The sequence below is a fragment of the Mchenga conophoros genome, linkage group LG16, assembly GCF_057382185.1.
Source record: "Mchenga conophoros isolate Kocher_MC1m ecotype Shallow Benthic linkage group LG16, M_conophoros_male_GT1.1, whole genome shotgun sequence".
Classification (NCBI taxonomy): Eukaryota; Metazoa; Chordata; class Actinopteri; order Cichliformes; family Cichlidae; genus Mchenga; species Mchenga conophoros.
The window spans coordinates 18,887,896-18,908,316 of record NC_140541.1 but is presented as its reverse complement, the minus strand read 5'-3'; the positions used below and the strand labels follow the sequence as shown (position 1 = coordinate 18,908,316).

General features: G+C 40.1%; 2 protein-coding genes across 4 annotated transcripts in view; both read left to right on the top strand.

Annotated features, from left to right (window-relative positions):
* The first annotated feature begins 4,513 nt into the window (after nucleotides 1-4,513).
* On the top strand, nucleotides 4,514-8,071 carry creg2 (cellular repressor of E1A-stimulated genes 2). Of its 2 annotated transcripts, none has more exons than XM_085250174.1 (4): nucleotides 4,514-5,236; nucleotides 6,152-6,321; nucleotides 7,115-7,228; nucleotides 7,552-8,071. In XM_085250174.1, exons 1-4 carry the CDS (start codon nucleotides 4,937-4,939, stop codon nucleotides 7,691-7,693), a joined length of 726 nt encoding a protein of 241 aa, XP_085106300.1. In that variant the 5' UTR covers nucleotides 4,514-4,936; the 3' UTR covers nucleotides 7,694-8,071. The 2 variants fall into 2 exon arrangements, with proteins under 2 accessions (XP_085106300.1, XP_085106299.1); XM_085250173.1 differs by having other exon boundaries at nucleotides 4,535-5,353.
* Nucleotides 8,072-8,817: 746 nt separating this feature from the next.
* Nucleotides 8,818-20,421, top strand: part of mgat4a (alpha-1,3-mannosyl-glycoprotein 4-beta-N-acetylglucosaminyltransferase A) — a 29,464-nt gene continuing 17,860 nt past the window's right edge. For both annotated transcript variants that reach the window (XM_085250213.1, XM_085250214.1), the window contains exon 1: nucleotides 8,818-9,785. In XM_085250213.1, coding sequence (XP_085106339.1) covers nucleotides 9,692-9,785 — 94 coding nt within the window. In that variant the 5' untranslated portion in view covers nucleotides 8,818-9,691. The remainder of the gene's footprint in view (nucleotides 9,786-20,421) is intronic.

Below are 20,421 nucleotides of genomic sequence, written 5' to 3'. Positions count from 1 at the left end.
CAAAAAGGTGCTGGAAATATTTCTCAGAGATTTTGGTCCATATTAACATGACAAGATCACACAGTTGCTGCTCGTGTTCCACCTGATGACAACGGTGCTCTACTGGATTAAGGCCATTTAAGTACAATGAGCTCACTGTCTGAGATGATCTAAAACAAAAGCAGCCATTAGAAGATGGGTAAACTGCTCATACAGGGATGGACACAATCAGCAACAATCAGAAGTGCAGCTTGCCACCAGAGGAGGCAGACAACATCTTGGGACCCCAGGTTAGTGGGTTTGACTTTAAACGTCAGCAGTGGCAACATGTAAAGTTTCCAAGGACAGTAGAAAAGACCTTAAGTGGGTTGAACAAAAAGATTGCATAAAAGTTTGAAGAACTAGTTTTGTCTTCAACAAGTGAAATGCATATTCAATTGGGTTAAGATCAGGTGACTGGTCTGGCCATTCAAGAATATTCCACTTTAATAAACTCCTGGGTTGCTTTGGCTGTATGTTTTGGGTCATTGTCAGTCTGTATTATGAAATGGCATCCAGTCAATTTGACTGCATTTAAAAACCTCAGAATTCATCTGGCTGGTTCTGTCCTGTGCCACATCATCATAAATACTAGTGTCTCAGTGCCAGTGGCAGCCATGCATGCCCAAGCCATCACACTGCCTCTGCCATGTTTTACAGATGTTTTGGTATGCCTTGGATCATGAGCTGTTCCATGCATGCTTTTTTCTTGCCATCATTCTGGTAGAGGTTGATCTTGCTTTCATTTGTCCAATGAATTTCTGTTTTCCCATCTTAAGGATGGCTTGTTTCACCTGCATAAAGAACTCCTTTAACCACATTTTTCACAAAATCTTCCAAATGCAAGCACCACACCTCAAATCAACTCCAGGCCATTTAGTTGTTTAATAGATAATGACATACCCTCAAATCAAAGCTGAGAGTCTACACATTATGTCCATTTGTTTTAGCATGTATTTAATGTTTTGGCTGCTCTAGGACAGTAATAATAAGGCATATTTTATTTCATTCATTTATTGTAGTGTGTACCATTTATGCACGCATGTACAGTAGATGATTCTGTGGAAAATTAAGTTGGAAAAAAGTTTGAATTCAATTCCTACTATGCTACATTTCTTTGTACAAACCTCAGTATCTTCAGTTACATTTGGTTAGACAAGTACAACTACAGAGAGCTGAAAGCCACTTCTCTCTGTCATATTTTCAGCAAACCTGCCTATGCATGCCCACAGTGGCCAGGTGTGGATGGGTTTTATGGGCAGGGCAAAGCCAAGTTGTCCCTCGCAGACCACAAATGGGTGTGCCCACACACAGCCCAGGGGTTTGTGTGGTTTTGGAGCCCCTGTGTAGGTTTTCTGTGGGCGCAAGTCAATATAGGCTAGGTCATGTTTTCCTCAATTTATTATGTTAAGATTAAAATGTTGTATTTATGTTAAGACCAACTTAAATTACACTATAACATAAATAATAACTGCAGCCAGATGCCTCTGGAATATTTTTACATTGTTGTAATAGGAATGATCTGAGAACTTCTTCCACCACAGGCTTCAGTTTTGATTGAGAACAGTTGAGAAATACAGTGGGGCTTTTCAAAACAGTCCTCTCTGGTGACATCTGGTGGCCAAAAATATGAAGAACCGCTTGAATCCACAAAATAAAACCAACTGCTTCATTAAGATTGCCCGCTGTACAGAGTGGAATTCTATCTGATATTGGGCCGCCGTTGTGTTGCTTTGAACGTGTATTTATTTATTTATTTATTTTTTTTGGTGGTTAAAAAAAAATGGTTTATTTGTTTAATAAATAATTTTGACCAGTAAACTCTCCTTGTTTAAACATGCACCATTGTGTGGTCTTTCTTTGCTTGAGACTTCTTGATGTTGGTAAATACAATAATTGAAAAATACCACGTTACATATGATAATGTACAACACATTATGGAGTATTCTTCTGCTGTGAGGTCCTGCCTCCATGCACTTATGCAATTAACCGCTAGACGGGTATATATATAAATAATATTATATTAGGGAAATTTTCCCAGACATATTTTTGACCTGGGGGTAGAATTGATTGTGAAATGGAAATTGCTTATGAACTTGCAAATGAAAAACATGATGCATTTAAAGTAGCCCTTTTTCATTTTTATTTAAGAAGAGAATTTGTTCCACTGTGCGATGGCCGAACCTGTTCCTTTTCGTGGCGATAATTTCTCCTGCCTTAAGGAAAATCCCTTCACATGGCCCAGAGGAGGCTGGAGCGCACAGAAACTGGTAGAGATGCAGTTATACAGTCTAACTGGGCCCCACCAACTATTAGCTAAAGAGAATAAATAAATTCAATCGCTGCACATTTGGCAGACTAACATTTTCAGATTAATTAAACAATAAAATATATATTTTACAACATTACATGTAAAGAGTCAAGTGAAAGTTTTTCTACCGAAGCAGTTAGGTTCTAAATGAAGCTTCGGACGTCACTGATCACATGACTCTGGCCAAACGAAGCAAGCTTCGACACAGTGCTTCTGAAGCAGTGTGCTGATTTTTTTGACACACGCACCGGAGCTTCAAGCGGGCCATCACTACCTCAAACAGTCAGACTCCAAACTCTGCCATGGCCAAGACCAAAGAGCTTTCGAAGGACACCAGGAAAAGTATTCTAGACCTGCACCAGACTGGGAAGAGTGAATCTACAATAGGCAAGCAGCTTGGTGTGAAAAAATCAACTGTGGGAGCAATCATCAGAAAATGGAAGACATACAAGACCACTGATAATCTCCCTCGATCTGGGGCTCCACGCAAGATCTCATCCCGTGGGGTCAAAATGATCATGAGAACGGTGAGCAAAGATCCCAGAACCACACGGGGGGACCTGGTGAATGACCTGCAGAGAGCTGGGACCAGAGTAACAAAGGTCACCATCAGTAACACACTACAACGGCAGGGAATCAAATCCCGCAGTGCCAGACGTGTTCCGCTGCTGAAGCCAGTGCATGTCCAGGCCCGTCCGAAGTTTGCCAGAGAGCACATGGATGATACAGCAGAGGATTGGGAGAAAGTCATGTGGTCAGATGAAACCAAAGTAGAACTTTCTGGTATAAACTCAACTCGTCGTGTTTGGAGGAAGAAGAATACTGAGTTGCATCCCAAGAACACCATACCTACTGTGAAGCATGGGGGTGGAAACATCATGCTATGGGGCTGTTTTTCTGCCAAGGGGACAGGACGACTGATCCGTGTTAAGGACAGAATGAATGGGGCCATGTATCGTGAGATTTTGAGCCAAAACCTCCTTCCATCAGTGAGAACTTTGAAGATGAAACGAGGCTGGGTCTTCCAACATGACAATGATCCAAAACACACCGCCCGGGCAACAAAGGAGTGGCTCCGTAAGAAGCATTTGAAAGTCCTGGAGTGGCCTAGCCAGTCTCCAGACCTCAACCCCATAGAAAATCTGTGGCGGGAGTTGAAAGTCCGTGTTGCTCGGCGACAGCCCCAAAACATCACTGCTCTCGAGAAGATCTGCATGGAGGAATGGGCCAAAATACCAGCTACTGTGTGTGCAAACCTGGTAAAGACCTATAGTAAACGTTTGACCTCTGTTATTGCCAACAAAGGTTATGTTACAAAGTATTGAGTTGTATTTTTGTTATTGACCAAATACTTATTTTCCACCCTGATTTACGAATAAATTCTTTACAAATCCTACCATGTGGATTCATGGATTTTTTTTTTCACATTCTGTCTCTCACAGTTGAAGTGTACCTCTGGTGCAAATTACTGACCTCTGTCATCATTTTAGGTGGGGGAACTTGCACAATCGGTGGCTGACTAAATACTTTTTTGCCCCACTGTAGCTTTGCATTTGTTATAAGAAAGGAGGAAGAATAGAAGAATTGTCCGCTCGTTCACCTTGACATAAACAGATCACAATGTTCAGTTTGACTCAGTAACACCTCAACAGGTTCTAGACCAAAATGAACAATCTTGGACGCTATGGACAGGAGACACCTGGAACAGTTAGGGAAATATCCCCATCATCAGACTAGGGATTTTAAATTGCTTCCAGCTTATTAGAACTATTAGTTACAGAGTAAATAACACTGATTCTAAAAATCAACCATATTTGAGCCGACATATATTCTGCAGGACAGCAGCTTGATTTTTTACTTCTTTCACCATGACAACCTTCAAAAAAAATGACAAAAGGTGTTTCAGTGATGAACACATACCAGTAAACATGGATCTGTAGGGCAGAAACTGTTTAATGTATGAGCTATTGAGTTTGACTATAAGTATTGGGACCAATGAATGTACTACTTAAGCCTTTTATTTTTTAGCCAGCTGCTTATACTTTGGTGGAAAAAGTGACTCATATACAATAATGGATGCACAGCAGGAACAGGAAATAACAAGCTTATGGCAAATCTTATAATATTTGTCATTTGTTGTGAGAAGAACAAAAACACCATCTACATATTATTATTATTATTATAAACAGTTTATTGTCTTCTTTTACTAACAAATTGTCATTATTATTGCTTTTAATCATTTTTTTTTTTTGCTATGTGTCCTTATAAGATACTGTATAAATAAAGGTTGTGCTGCATGATCCTTATATGACTTTTACACAGTCTCTGTGGGAATGACAGGCCACACATGAGTGATATCACTACAGTTAAACACAAACATATAGTATGCAGTAGTTACTCGGTTATTTAGCACACGGAGCGTCTTCTCTGCAGTCCCTTCTGCTGAGCGTTGATTGTAAAATTGCCTTATGGTGAATCAGCAGGGGTCGCTGTGGAAATTGCTCTCTGTGGCAAAGTATCCCCGTGTTATGAAAGCACACACGTGAGTTTGTAAACACGAGATAGAGAGAGAGTGGAGGAGGACGGCCATTCTCCCAGCTCAGTAATATGAGGCCTTCTTACTTTCCTTTGGCGCTGTTTGCCAACATCCTGTGTCTGTGTGAGAGCTACACCCTCAGGAGCTCCGTGTCCTGGGTGGTGTCCTCCAACGATGTGGTGGAGGACGGAGACTTGTCGGAGGAGGTCGCCCCGGCGCTGCTGGTGGACAGTGCGGGGCTGTGGAAGCAGGCGTATCCGTCCTCCAACGTCCTCGGAGACAGCGTGGAGAGCCCCGGAGAGCTGGTCAAGCCCGAGGGCGACAGTGCCGCACAGCTTTCCTCTCGCCTGTTTTCATATCGGTTAGAGAAGGTGAAGAAGTCCGCCAGCAGCACTCCTCCCCCGCACCAAGACACAGCAAAGACTGCCAGATACATATCTCATTACAGTGACTGGGGGTACCTGGCCACCATTTCCACTCAAGAAAAGGTAACGCACACAGAGGGGATAGTGGTCCCGGTTCAGGATTTCTTTGCGCATTTAAGCGTAATGGGACAAGCTGAGGAACACGCCCATGTTCTCACCATATTATGAAAAAGATACCCCTCTACCTTTGTGCGTGGACCCTTTGATTTTACACGAAACACGATCAGCTTTTTAAATACACTGATGAAGATTTGAAGAAAATTCACCAGTGAAAATCAAACGCATATGCAGGAAATCACACCGAGTGACAAGTACTGAAAATAGCCTTAAAAAAATCTCCTTACGCAAGACCAGAACTGAGATCAGCCCGAAGTGCCCTTGGGATACACCCTGCGTATGTAATGTGAATTTAACTGAGAAATAGCTTCAGTCTAATGGGTGAAGCTCTGCATGGATGGGTGTCCTTCTCGAGCTTCTCCCATCTCAACAAACGAGCTCCATCTGTTTGTTATTTTAAAATGGAGCTCATGAATTTGCTGTTGCACTAAAAACTCTTCCGAGTGATCTCAAATATCAAAGCTGAAGGCATAGCTGTTCTGTTAAGCTTTTGGAAACTGCTGATTTCTGGAACTGATTGGTTGTCATTGGGATATTTCATGTAAAAACTTCATTACATTTTTTAGGATCACGTTTATTTCATTTTAGTGTAATTTTATTGGTTTTATGCACTAAAATTTACTTACTTAAAACAAGCACAAAGGATCTGTGTTGCTTAAAACCTATGTCTTTATAAATGCATAAAAATATAAGTTTCTATATACTGTAAAAATATAGCACATTTTTTTATGTGTGTGTGTACAGATCAAAGGTCTTCCTTTTGGAAACATCTTCTCAGTGAGTGATGGACCACTGGACAACAGCACTGGAGTCATCTATTTTTATGTGACTCCAATGGACAACACTGTGGCAGACCTGAAAAGCAACCCCTATGCTTCTCTCACCTTCTCAGAGGCTGAGGGGGAATTCTGCAGGTAATCTAAATGTTGTTCTGTGGGGGGGGGAAAACACCCATCTATCTGATTATTGAGATTCTCTAGCCAGATGCTCTTAGGTGTTGATTTAGACACAGAGGGGATTGGCCTTTTTTCACTCACAGCCTCTAGACTGGCACTTGATAATCGTACTGCACAGTCTATGCAGTCTTTAAAGTCCCATATTAAAGCTCACATTTTTACCTTGGCTGTTAATTTCAGTTAACTTTGAGTCTCATTAGGTATTCTTGTGTTGTTGCTTCTGTCAGTTTGTTTTTAGTCACATTTTATTGTATTTGTTTTTTTTTATGAGTTATTTTATTGTATTTATTTTATTGATCGCAGTTTTTGTCTCGTTTGCATTTGTAAAGCATGTTGGTCAACCTTGTCGCTTTTAAATGTGCTGTAGAAATAAAATTGACATTATTGCTCATTTAATAAAACACAAAGTGAAATAACAGTTTTAGATATGAAAGAAGCTTTCTTAAAAATATGCCCTAATTACTTCAAGAGAAAGATCATGGATGTAGTGAAGCAGGACATGCAGAGGAGGATGGAGAGGTATAGAGTGGCAACCCTTAAAGAGAGCTGCTGAAAGAAGATGTTTTGAGCTTCAAACAGTTTCCACAAACTAGTTGACACAGTAATCTTGGGGATTTTGGGACAGTTTGCTTGTTTGGTCTAACCTCAGCTAAATCACTGCTGTAGCTTTCTGAAACACTACATACAGCTGTGTGTCTTGCAATGTTGAATGCTCTCCTGTGTGTGTGTGTGTGTGTGTGTTCTTTTTAAGGCAAATGGTGTACGATCCAGAGGATCCCAGATGTGCTCGACTCACGCTCACGGGCAAGATGATCGAGGTGGCCCCGGAGGAGCTTGCGTTTGCGAAGGAGGCAGTGTTCTCAAGGTAACAGAGCATGTAGAACAGGGGTGCCCAATCCCGGTCCTCGAGAGCTACTATCCTGCAGCTTTTAGATGCATCCCTACTCCGACACAGCTGAATCAAATGGTTTGATCTCTTCAGCATGCCATCATGTTTGGCAAAGGCCTGATAACAAGCCATTCATGTGATTCAGGTGTGTGGGAACAAGGATGCATCTAAAAGCTGCAGGACGGTAGCTCTCGAGGACCGGGATTGGGCACCCCTGATGTAGAAGATGTATTTTCCTTAGGGAAACACCATTTGGCATGCGTGACATGTATCCTGATATTTTGCACAATGTTTCAAAGGCATCCTGTTATGGCAAAGTGGCCAGTGGGACACAAGTGGTTCTTCATGAAGCTGGAGTTGATTCAGATCTGGCTGCAAGACTGGGTCGGGGGTACAACGCTCATTCCGCTGGAGGACTACTTTAAAGCTACTCCTTTCTGAGAATATCCCTCACAAATGCTATCTGCCCCACAGATATCACTCCAGTAAGGTGTTCGCAAATTCACAAAGCAGAATGTGCAAAGAATGTTTTACATCTTGTTTAAAATCCTGTTTCAATTCATCTGTAAGGCAGGGGTTGTTCTTCATGCCTACATTTTCTCTTCTTTCATATCTTTGTTTGTCACACAAGATCAGTTACTTGTGTTTGATGCGTGAATGTATTTATAGTCAATAAATGACTTAAACTCCTCACATCTGTGAATGCAGTTTGTATGAAACATAGATTGTTTGTTGATTGCATCTTGGGTTCACACTAAGATGCGTTTTCTTTAAAGAAATAAAATTAATATTGTGCATATTATTTAAAGTAAATATAAATTTGTTGTCTATTGTTAGTATTAACTGATTCACACTCCTAAACCTGTCATTTTCATTTTTAAACAAATATGGTGATTGTGTTATTAACAACAGAACATAGAAAACAAATCTAATGTTTAAATTGAGATATTTTACTGCTGCATGAAAAAAACCAACTCATTTTGAATTTGACAGCAACTTGTTTCAAAAAACATTGGGCAGCTACTTTTTGCACAGTTAAACCCTTTTAAATTTCATATTCAAATATGAATATGCTTCTTGTAGTTTAAGTCTTATTATTTGCTTGCATTATGTTCTGCGTTGAGAGGGTGCCAGCTGAGGTTGCATACAAATACAAGCTAAAGTTTTGGGCACTAGATGGTGCACTTAATGCGTGTTGGGGGGAAAAAATAGCCGGTTGGTGGAAAAAGCACAAGTTTGACATTATAGAGTTTTCTAGTAATTTCACAACAATTCCCACGTCAATAATGCTGGTTTATTTTATTTTTTAGGTTTCATCTACAGTGGGGGGTTTGAAACTTAAAAATGATTGTGTTAAAGTTGGAGTGAGAATTTAACAGATTTTTTTTTCCAGGTGCAGCAATGATAGCTTTAAACAAAGATATGAAAATACCAGTCCTTTCAAACGCCTGGAATGACTGCATGCTCGTCCCGTCGTGAGTTGCACCACTGTTGTCGACCACAACAGTGAGTCGAGTGAGTGCTTTATTTTGAAGGTTCTTACCGGAAGCCCAGTTTGCATATACTACCGTATGGGGCACGTTAATTTCCCTAAAAAAGCACCCAAGGTAGACCGGTTTATTTATATAACATGTAAAAAAAAAATCATTTGCGCTTGGTTAATTTTAGGGGTTGTGTTAATTGAGGTGTGCCGTAGAACTCCTCCGCGACAGTCAGCGCAGAATGAGCCCCCTGTCCGCTTGGCTTTAGTTTACCCGGGTGGTTTCAACTTCGTGTTAGCTCGTCAGCTAAGTAGCTAACAGACGTTCTGTCGCAGTATGCGGGTCGACTAGCAGTGACGGTTAAAACTTGGTTGTTTTGTGGAAGAGGCTCAGTGAGTTAGCCGCACTCTACCGTGTTTATTTGTGTATGTTTTAACCCTGCTCTCCGTTAAAGCGAAATCAACGTGATTCGAGGCGTAGCCTTTAGGACACCGTCAGCGACCCACCAGCCTATCCCGGACGATCAGTAGTCACACTGTTGAGATGACATCTACTTGTAACTTGTAGCTTAACGGCTGGCTTTGAAAACACTATGGATTGTATTGGCAACTAGTTCGTTCTTTTTAAACCCACAATGTAAGCTATATTGTCTCACAAACAAAGCAGCCGACTGATAACCGATAGGCTAGGTTAGCACGTATGTTTTTTTAGTCCCGCGAACAACGAAAAGAGAAGACGCTCCGACAGGGCTACAGCAGCGCCCTTGTTTCCGTGCGGAGAAGTCGGTGTTCACCCTCCCCGTTAAGCGGAGCGTTTTTACGGGTTGAAGCACCCTATGCCCGTGCCTACGCCCGTCTCCACATCCTGAAGCCAGAGAGAGAGAGAGACGGAGGGAGGGAGGCAGTGGCAGCTCCGGGGTCCCCGACACTCAGCCGAGGAGAGGCATCGCTGAAATGAGATGAGGCTCAGAAATGGAACTGTGGCCACTGCACTTATCTTCTTCACGTCTTTCCTTAGTCTCTCTTGGTATACAGCGTGGCAGAATGGCAAAGGTAAGTTGGACATTTATGTCATCTCGGTTATCCCCCCCACCCCGTATAAAAAAATGTCAGAAGGATCGACGGTCTCTAGACGAGGCCTGGTTAACAAGCTGGCAGGCAGAAAGCTGAAGCATGACCAGCAAGCAGCATGTCTTAAGACACAGCAGGTGAAGTCACCCATCCCGTGGAACTGGTTTCAACGTGGTAATGCGTAATAACCCGTGTTATTGCTATAATAAATGGATGGAGTTCTTTTGTTTTAAGCTTTATTGTGCCCCATCTCCTGTCCCAGTTAATCATACCCAAAGTGCTGTTTCCAGCCATCCTCACTAACTTAGGGATAATCTAGTTTGCCCCTGCCAGGCAAAACCTCTAGATAATTACGCCATTCACTAACATTAGGTTTCTGCATACACGTCTTTTAATGACTCTCATCTGAGCATTACATGTCAGGCATCTGTGCCTGAGCTTATTACACAAGTGTGGCTGTGTTACAGTACACAGCTTATGGCTGAGTGCTTACTTTCCAGTGTGGTGTGGGCAGGAATATGGGCCTTGGTCTTGTTACCAGCAGGGTGTAAATAATTGCAGCCCGTATATAAATTTCAAACCAGGGATTCAGGTTGTGATTACTGCAGATCGTATCAGCTTGATGAAATGTTTTCTTTTAAATGGAGCAGGCTCAGACTGGTGATTATATGAAAGTGGGCGTATGGGGGGGTAGAGGTTATGAGATGATGCCACCATAAATGTTGCACCTGTTGATACAGTTAGTAAGTCTGTATGGGATAAAGCTATGGCAGGTCAGTCTGTTCAATTTGACAGTTGTCACAAGCCAACAAAATTATAATACTGGCTCCTGGTCTTTATATAAATCCTTAACATGTACTGTTTAATTGTGGCTCACAATGTAGATGATGTGCTCACCTGTACAAATTATAAACCATTAAGGTTGCCATTAAAAATACAGTGCATGTGTCCAACCATGGTTATCCAGTAGCAAGTGTATGAGACAATTTGTTATTTTAAATTTGACTTCACACTTGTCCACAAACCATCTCCACATCTCATCCCTGTGAACACAATAACTCAGCTGCTCTGTGAGGATATTTCCTCAAACTTGGCAGAAATAGTCTTGTATGCATGGATGAAGTGATTGAATATTTGTGCTCTGACAGAATAAAATAATGAAGTCACAACTTTTTATCCCAAAAGGTCACCTTCAATTTGACATAATCATACCCTGTATGAATACGTATCTGGACATTATACAACGGCGTAACTCAGGAAGACAAAGGTTGACTGTAAATAAATGTAGCCTGGGGTGGGCGGTTTAATTTGTTCAAACTTAAAATAAATTTTTTGCTTCTCAATTGGCTAAAATAACAGAAAAATACACAGATTTATTTTAGATAGTTAAAAATAGTTTTAGTTAAAATGACATTTTCCCTTCCCATTATCACCAACTGCGTACATTTAGGTGTTTGTCTGATTGTTGGAGTTTCACTTTTTATTTGTTATTCCAGGATTTTTACTGTACAATGAAAAGCGATTTGAGATGACCGTTGCTGTGATTTGGTGCTATATAAATAATTAAAATCCCAAATAACTATTTTGAACCTGGTAAATCTGTGATTGCTGCCAATAGTCTTCAATTGTAACACTGAAATTGTGGTAATTGAGTATTTGGTTGCGAGCCAGGTGTGCTTTAGAATTTGTAGCTTCCTTGCAGCAACACTCAAATCTGACATTTTTTATACTGTTATTGCCACAACTAAGTGTTCACACTGGGCTTTATTTGTGAAGCTTGTAAATACCTGCAAGGAATTTGACTTTTGTGTTACTCACAATAAAATCACTCCCTAATTGTAGACATACAATTAGAACAAGAAAAAAAAGCTCAGCAAAGTTATTTCCGGTGATTGTTCCTGTTTCACACATTAAAGTCTTAATATACAGTCAACGTCTGTAATGAAACAGAAAAATACAGATATGAAAATGTGACCTGTCTGGCAAGTTGAGCTGATAGTTCTGTTTTTCCTAGAGTCTTGTGGTAATGAAATCCAAACATTGCTCAGTATGGAGTTATTATAACATAGATTTGATCTTGTCCTAGAAGGAGAAGAACTGGTGTCACTTAAAACACAAACCATTAACTTAAGGGCGATCGTGGCTCAAGAGTTGGGAGTTCGCCTTGTAATCGGAAGGTTGCCGGTTCGAGCCCTGGCTTGGACAGTCTCGGTCGTTGTGTCCTTGGGCGAGACACTTCACCCGTTGCCTACTGGTGGTGGTCAGAGGGCCCGGTGGCGCCAGTGTCCGGCAGCCTCGCCTCTGTCAGTGCGCCCCAGGGTGGCTGTGGCTACAATGTAGCTTACCATCACCAGTGTGTGTGAATGGGTGGATGACTGGATATGTAAAGCGCTTTGGGGTCCTTAGGGACTAGTAAAGCGCTATATAAATACAGGCCATTTACCATTTTATTGTATTCAGCTCGGCCTTCGCAGCGGCAGTTAAAGCTCTATGCTCAAAACAAGGATCCTGAAACTGACCTGAACTCCGCTGTTGTCAGTTTTATTACAGCGCTTGTGACTTTCTTAGTGTGAAAACATCTTTGTAGACGAGGGCTACACAGACGGATGCAGTAATGCTGCTATTTAAAGAAAAATGCTTTGAGCTGAAAGATCTCAACATGCTAGAGCTTAAAGGATCCCTGTGGAGCATTTGACCTCTGTGCTTTTTTTTCTTCTTCTTCTGAGTGGCTCCCTGTTTTTGTTTGTCACATGCACGAGCACGAGTGTGTATGTGCAAGACCTCTCATGCACAGTGTCAAATACAATTCACACAAGTCCACTCATCTATGGTTGCAGGAAGATGCCAGGAATGTGCCAACAAAGGCTGGGAAAAACAAGATTGCCAGCTAATAGACGTGCATGTAAACGGATGTTGGTTTTTAAGCTTTATTTGTGCCGTGGTGGCCTGGGGTTTGTGTGTTTGCTTGCAGTTTTGTATATGAAACAAGCTCTTCTTTATGCTTTGTTGGCAAATTGGCCTTTAATGTGATTGTGCTTTTATTATTTGGAGCATTCCTTTCCTAAATGCCGTCTTTGTGTTGAAGTTTTGTTTATGTCTGCATATGCTAAGCTACAGCGCAATAACATGATCCTGAAATAGGGGGGAAAAAATGCATATTTTAAAGAAAATTAGCCGTGACTTTGTTGTTTGTGTGCATCTGTCTCTCGTGTTCTATCTATTGTTAAAAACACCAAACTGTGGGAGTGGGACAGATAAAAGCTATTTAGTTAGAATTAATAAAAATAAATTGTAATTAAAAGCTATATAGCACTTACATGTACACTTAGATTTTTTATTTTTAGAAAGTGATCTAATCACTCAGGCTGTATAATATTTATCAGATCTGTTCCTATAGTGCATTTCATAGTATTAATTCTCCTGATTAGTGTGTGGCTTTTACACGTGTCTTTAGGTATTTTATCTTGTGTTTCACTGGCTCATGGTCTCTGTCCTTTTTCTTATCTTAACACGTGATGCTTTAGCACAGATTGCTTTTCTGTTTTTAATCATATTTTTTATATCATATTATTTCTTACTGTGGGAATAAATGGCTTTTACTCTTAACTCTGGCCAATGTGAGCACTTCTAGTGTTGAACATGAACTCAGGCAGTGAATAATTTTAAAAATGTAAATGTTCAAAACCTCTTTAAGTACCGGTAAGTGTTTTTCAGTGGACTGGGTTGTATAGATAAATATTTGTAGCTCAAAGAGCAATTTCTTTATTGGAGTAGAAAGATTACCTATCAGTTGTTTTTTTTTTCCCTCTTTTTGTTTTGCATTAACCTTTGCTTCTGATAGCCTGTTCTGTTGCTGGTCACTTGACTGCTGTGAATGAGCACTGTGCCAGTCAGCTGTCCAAACACTCTACGGTGAATGACTCTCCAGAATGTGTACTTCTCTGTCAGTCTCCTTCTTTCCCTAGTGAGAAGCTGCTCTCTACTATCTCTTTGGTTATATCTCAAGTAGATCAAAACAACAAGAACAAGCTAGATAAAGACGAATAATATAGGTGAGCTTTGAGTTGCTCAAACAGTATGGTGAGGTCCTCTCTTTTTGTGTCAAAGAAGAAATGCGTATCCACATTTCTGTGTATTTCCTCACAATGAGCATGTCATTGTCGTTTGTTATCATAAATGGGTAGGGCTTTGCAAATATATATAATTTCCTTTCCATCCACAGCAAAGTTCACACACATTAATAACAACCTTGTTTGTCATGAACCTTAGATATGATACCATCATTGTGATTGCCCCCACATGTTGCTTTAAACATTTTTTTCCATTTAGTATTTTTTTTCCTTCAGGCATAGTCAAATCAAGGGGCCTTTGTATTCAAAAACTTTACATTTAGGGTGTTTATATAGTTTAATGCAGTTTTAAATACTGTTGGAAGAAAGGAAAATTAAAATCCTACTGATCTCTGTAAATGATTTAATTAATTCTGCTTGGAATATCTATGGAGGGAAAAAAACAAGTGATTTTTATAGTCTTTATAACTTTGTCTTGCATTTCATTCCTATTATTCATTCTTGTAGTATGTGACAGCAGTCTCCTTGTGTTAAGACATCACATGAGGAACTTTAAAAGCCATCTTTCAGAACCATCTGATCAGTGTTGTTCTCTTTGAAGGAAGTTGAGTGTCTTGGCTGCTTTTACACAGTTGAAGTTACAAAAATTATGTGTTGCAGATGTTTTAAAAGCACTCAGTGTTTCATACAGTTGTTTAGGACGTAGTCCGTTATTTTGAGACTAGGATAGTGCCAGTTCTGTGCTTATAGTTTCAGCAGATTCGGTCAATCTTCAGTGTCACGCACAAAACACCCTTTAGTTATGGAAATGTCACTTCCTCCTTGCCTTCCCTGAGTGCATTCCCCTCCCCTCCTCATTGTTTAAAGGCATGACTTCTTCCATCATTGCATCAGTCCAAACACAATGGGACAAAAATAGCTTGTGCTAAAGGAGAAAAAAGCAGGCAGATTCTATAAGGTGGGCTAGCGATGTAGTTTATTAGTTTGATTGGGAGAAGATACGGCTTGCACATTTTGGTTCTTCTTTGTGATATCTGGCTGTGTGTGCAATTGTGTGTGTTTGCTTTTTGGCTTTTGGACTTTGTGAGGTAGGGCTGTCTGCCAGACAAAAGTAGCCTGGAAGGAAGAAGAGTATAAAGACTAAATCTTAAAAGAGGGAATAGAAAAGCCTGAGGTGGGCTCTTATTGTGGAGAAAAAAGGCAGATAGTGCTGACATAGCAGAGAAACAGTAAGATGCTTTTTTTTGTGGAAAGTTGAGTGTTTCTTGGGGGGGGGGGTGTTGAGCCTACAACTAACTTTCAAGATCACAAAACAGGCCTTTATATTTCTGAGGTACATAGCATTTTATTTTTTAGATATTGCAAATCCCCGATTGTCCTTAACTATAACATACACGTAATTTAAGCGTTGAGCTCACCCTGAAAGCACGACTCACAAGCACGACTGCAGTGTTTGCTACAGTCATCTTGATATCTTTCCACTTCACCCTGTAGTCCACTGATTACTGGTCAGACTACTTTATCAGATGCATTATAATATAAAATACACTATCATTTACCGTTGCCAAAGGCGGTGTTTTCAGACTAAATCTTTTGCAGTGCCAAGCTCGTTCAGTTTATTGTCATGTCGACTGTAGCACTGAATCTTAATAACATTTGAGAAGAGGTTCCAGTAAACATTTGCTTGAAAAATGAATTGATTAGACAGCAGAGTGTTTTATGTTAGTCAACTAATCTGTATATCAACATATTCTTTCAGCCCCCCAAAAAGCTTTTAATTGACTCGAAGCTTCAAGTCCCAATGGATATCATTAAAAAATTGATTGGACACGACTCTGAAAGTGGAGTTTCCAAAAAAGAGCGCTAGCCTTGGCTGAACGTGGCCTTACAGCAGCCAAGAGGAGGCAGAGGAGTGGAAGTGAGCTGAGTAAGGCTGTGCTCTGAGTTCAACGCTGTCAGACAGCACGATCTTCCATTAAGAGAAACGACCGGCTGCCAGAGTTTGTCATGACTTTTAGCACAATGGAGGGAGAATAGTGGGTGGAGGTCAGGAGCAACTATGAGGCCATGGCGAGGAAGCAGAATTGAAAATATGGGTGGGAAAGTTGCCAAGGGGGCAAACATTTGTCTGGCTTTTTCAGATACTAATTCCCTACAACTTTTTTTTTCTTTTAATCCTTCATTTTAGTGAAGTGAAATGGGCTGTGGTATTAAAAAAACACACACACCAAAAGGATTAGAGCTGTGCCTTCTTTTTGTCTTCTAACATTTGAAAACTGCTCAGGTAGTATCACTTGCCTACTCAAGGCTTGACTTGCAATTCTTGTCAGAAAAATACTGCAAAAAATCTATACTACAACTTTGTGTTTGTGTGCCAAGTATTTTTTGTGTGGCTGTGTGTGTGTGTGGATGTGCACAAACTGTTTAACCCAAAGATGTTTTAACTGGTGTTAACTAGTGTCACTTGAAAGTAACATCTGTTTGATCTGTTATTACCCTGGTATATATAAAAACAGAGCAGACCAGCAACCCACATATCATGCCTAATATGAATGTGGTCAAAACCTAAATACTCATAAGTTGTGCCAACATTCGGATCGCGTTTAAGCAAAGCCACAAAATTTTGTAATGTTGCCTCTCATGGCATCTGCCTCAGTGGATTTGAATTAAAGCAATCAAAATGAGATTTAAGTGTCGAGTTTTAACTTTATTTCAATGGGATTGACAGAAGTACTGTATTAAGTGTTTAAAAATGTGCTTTCTGTATTGTCCCCAAGTCCTCAAACTAACATTTTAGTATTGGTACATGGCTTGTTTCCTACACTCGTGAGCAAATTCTTTGCCATCAGTGGCTCATATCTTGAACTTGTGCAAATCACCAGATGTCAGGTTTCCTCCCCTGAGAGTATGCCAGGCATCTTATGCTGCTATGTTTTAGCCTAATGTAGGTAACTATGTAAGTAACTATGTATAATCAACACAAAAACACTCGGTCACCAGATTGATTTGGGTATTCATTTGTTTGTACACAAATCATCTTTTGATCCTGTTGACATGCGTATTTGTCATGTAGAAGGAGAGCCGTTAAGTTTGCTTTGACGATTTATCACACTGCTGTATTATCAGACATAGACTGCGTGTAATTTACAATTTGACCATATTCAGTTACTGATGGCAACAATCATGCCAGGTTTTAGTGACAATCTTTGTCGTGCTTGACAGTTTAGTTTTCCACTACAACTTCAGAATTTATGAACAACTTAAGTGGGCTAATGTTATCTTATTGGATAAAACGGTTGTTGACAGTTTAAATTTTAGAAGGATAATTTGAAGTTGAATAAAAAGTAATAAATTACAGTAATTGTTATTGCAAAACTCACCGAACCGCTAAACGTTAAAAATTGCAGTATTATGGTATTATGAGTAAAGTATTGTGATAATATTGTGTCGTGGGGTGTCTGGTGAGTCCCACCACATCACTGTTCAGATCTGGCTAAGTCCTTTGTCTTGCACACAGCAGCTGCAGTATAGAACCACATGGCTGACAGGTGCACCACTGCAGGGGCTTCATACATGCATAATGCAAGTAGACATGCTTTTCCCAAAGACTCTTCAGTTTGTTATGGTTGTTGGTTGTATAGCAAAATATGAATGAAAGCTAAAGTGCTTTTAAGGTAAATTAGCAACTGTGTAGAGACTGAATGGCCTGTGGGATGCTGCCCTTGGTTTTGTGGCATATGTGGATAGCCTATAATTGTACGCTGCTCTGTGGTTGGTATGGCACTTGTATACTAATGCTATACTGGTTATTCACCATTTTGTATTGCATGTAACTTAATAAGGGCTATACTTTCAAGGGAATTTTTGTTTTTTAGGAAGCAGTTCCAATGAAAACGGTTGATGGATGGATCCGTTTTAACAACTTTGGACAAGGCCAGACATGTTCACAATACTGGCAGCACTCAATGTTTAGACCAGGAAGGTGACTAGATAGAGCATGTTGAAGGCAGCCCATTTCGCCTACTTGCTAGCAATACATGCATCTAACTATTAGCTGTGCTATTTGCACCTCGACACAATCTGTCATCACAGTCTTTGTGCTAGGGAGCTGTCAGTGTTATCCAATCTCAGGAACTGACGTGTCGGGTAAAGGTTGTGATTTTGTATATAAAAATGGTTTCGTTTTGAACATTAGTAGCAGGGAAGCTGCTTTTGTACTTTTGGTCCACAACCATATTTCTTTTTCCATTTCATTGGAAAGGGTTATATCCCTAAACTGCAGAAAATAAATCCAAACCATTACTATAGTGGGATATTGTGATGTGTGTATGTGTGTGTGTGTGTGTGTGTGTGTGTGTGTGTGGGGGGGGGGGTCTAACTGCACACACATGTGTAACTGTGTTAAATTACCCTTTAAACACAATTTCCTCTTAACAGCTGTTGTATCATCCTCTAGCTGAGCTTGTTTTGAGCAGAATGATTCACGACAAGCCTTTCAGTATTTCGCAGAGTCAGTTTCCACAGTTTCAAAAGCTCCTTTTATCAGCACAGAGTTTATCCTGTGTATGGATTTCTTGATTATTCCTTTATAAATGGTAAATGGCCTGTATTTATATAGCGCTTTACTAGTCCCTAAGGACCCCAAAGCGCTTTACATATCCAGTCATCCACCCATTCACACACACATTCACACACTGGTGATGGCACCAGTTTATACATGATTGCTGTTATTAAGTGCTGAACTGGGCTGCTGTGCCTTTCACAGTAAAAATATGCTTTAACAGGTGCATCTACATATAATGCACTGCAGTTCTCGTACTGGTGTGGACATAAACTGGACAGTCTCCTCATCAGCACTCCTGAATTCGCTGTTGGCAGCATACATCAGCAAGGGAAATCAGGTCAAGGACAGCATCACTGTGAGGGCTTTTGATGAGCTAATAGACAGGCTGATAAAACTCTTTAACACTGCAGTGAGCTCAGGGATGGGTTTTTATGAAGTGTTTCTTAGCACTAAGATCATCCTTGCCCTCACTTAAACTGATATGTGCAGGAGTTCTCTCTCTTCCTCATGAATTTAGTCAGATGCTTAAATTACTGATGGCAAGATAAGTAACAGCACTGTCACAATAAATTCAACAATTATCATGTCATGACTGTGACTCGCTAAGTGCTGCTAAACATTGTTTCCAAAAGAGAGTTTTGAGGGTTTTTTAAAAAAGAAATATAATAAACTGCAACCTTGATGTAACTACTGATATTCCTTCATTAAACTGTAGTTATTCCTACAGAACCAACAGTATGTTTCTCTTTCTTGGTTAAAAATAAAAATTAATAAAGTTTAACATTTTTGCTGCTTGACATTTTCTTTACTTAACTTCTTAAACCCCATGTGGTTTAACGGGATGTTATTTAACCTCCTAGGACCTGGCGTCCACATATGTGGACATCACATTTTGGGTTATTTAGACCAAAATACTCAATTTTGCTCTACAAGGGCCTGATATCCACTTACGAGGACATTATACTGCTACTGTTCTATCAAAATTTTAAGCGAATATCCTCATATGTGGCTCTCATTTTTCTTAGAAACAAAAATTAGGTTAAAAAAATCTGGTAATTCTTTGTTTTTACATTTATCAGGTCCCAATCAGCCGAAATATCAAAGAGAAATGAAAAATACATGCCGTGTAAGAGTTCGGGTCTTAGGAGGTTAAATATAGTTGTCAAAATTTCAGCTTAAAGCTCACAAAAACCATTTCTATGTCCACCAAACACAGCTAAATAAACAATTAAAGTAGCATGTAAACAAATTGCACAAATGGGTGTAAACACAAAGCACCGATTCCCCTGTTCGCTCAACAGCATGCACGCAGACAAATGATGCCGCTGCTCTCTGAGGTTTCATCACGCTCCAACCAAAACATATTGAACCAACAGCAAAAAGAGACCAACTCTTCACATTTGAAAAAGCGTAACATGAATTCTGTCCTGCCTCAAAATTATTATTATTTTTGCCTTATTTGCTTGTTTACATACTTGAAGCATTACTCACTAGACTACTGTTGTGCATAATGTTGGCCTCCAAAAAGAGAGGCTATTTCTTGTTACCTAAGAAAGTTCAGCTTTCACAGGTGGTGTTAAATTGCAAAATGCCTAGCTACATTATTAAAAAACCTCTGTAATTTTGCTCTGTTTCACTTCAGCAGCATCAGTCTTTCCACAGTAAATGCCCATGTGTTCATTTGTAGTTTTCTTGAGTTTACTTTGTGTTACTTTAACACAATGGCACCTGCTGTGAAGCTTACACGTCTTATGAAGTCTCACAAGTGTTAGCTTTACTTTGATAGCAAGATGGTTTACACACTTTGAGTATTTTTCAGCAATTACAATTTTATGCATATCATTTTCCAGCAGAAAGACCCTTGGGGCTTAAGAGGACAACTCATCACAGAGCATGGCTGTAGAAATTTGCAGCGCTGTCAGTTTTGGCATGAAGTTTGAAGTCTGAACTGTCTTTTCTCTTTTAATTCATTTTAACACAGGGT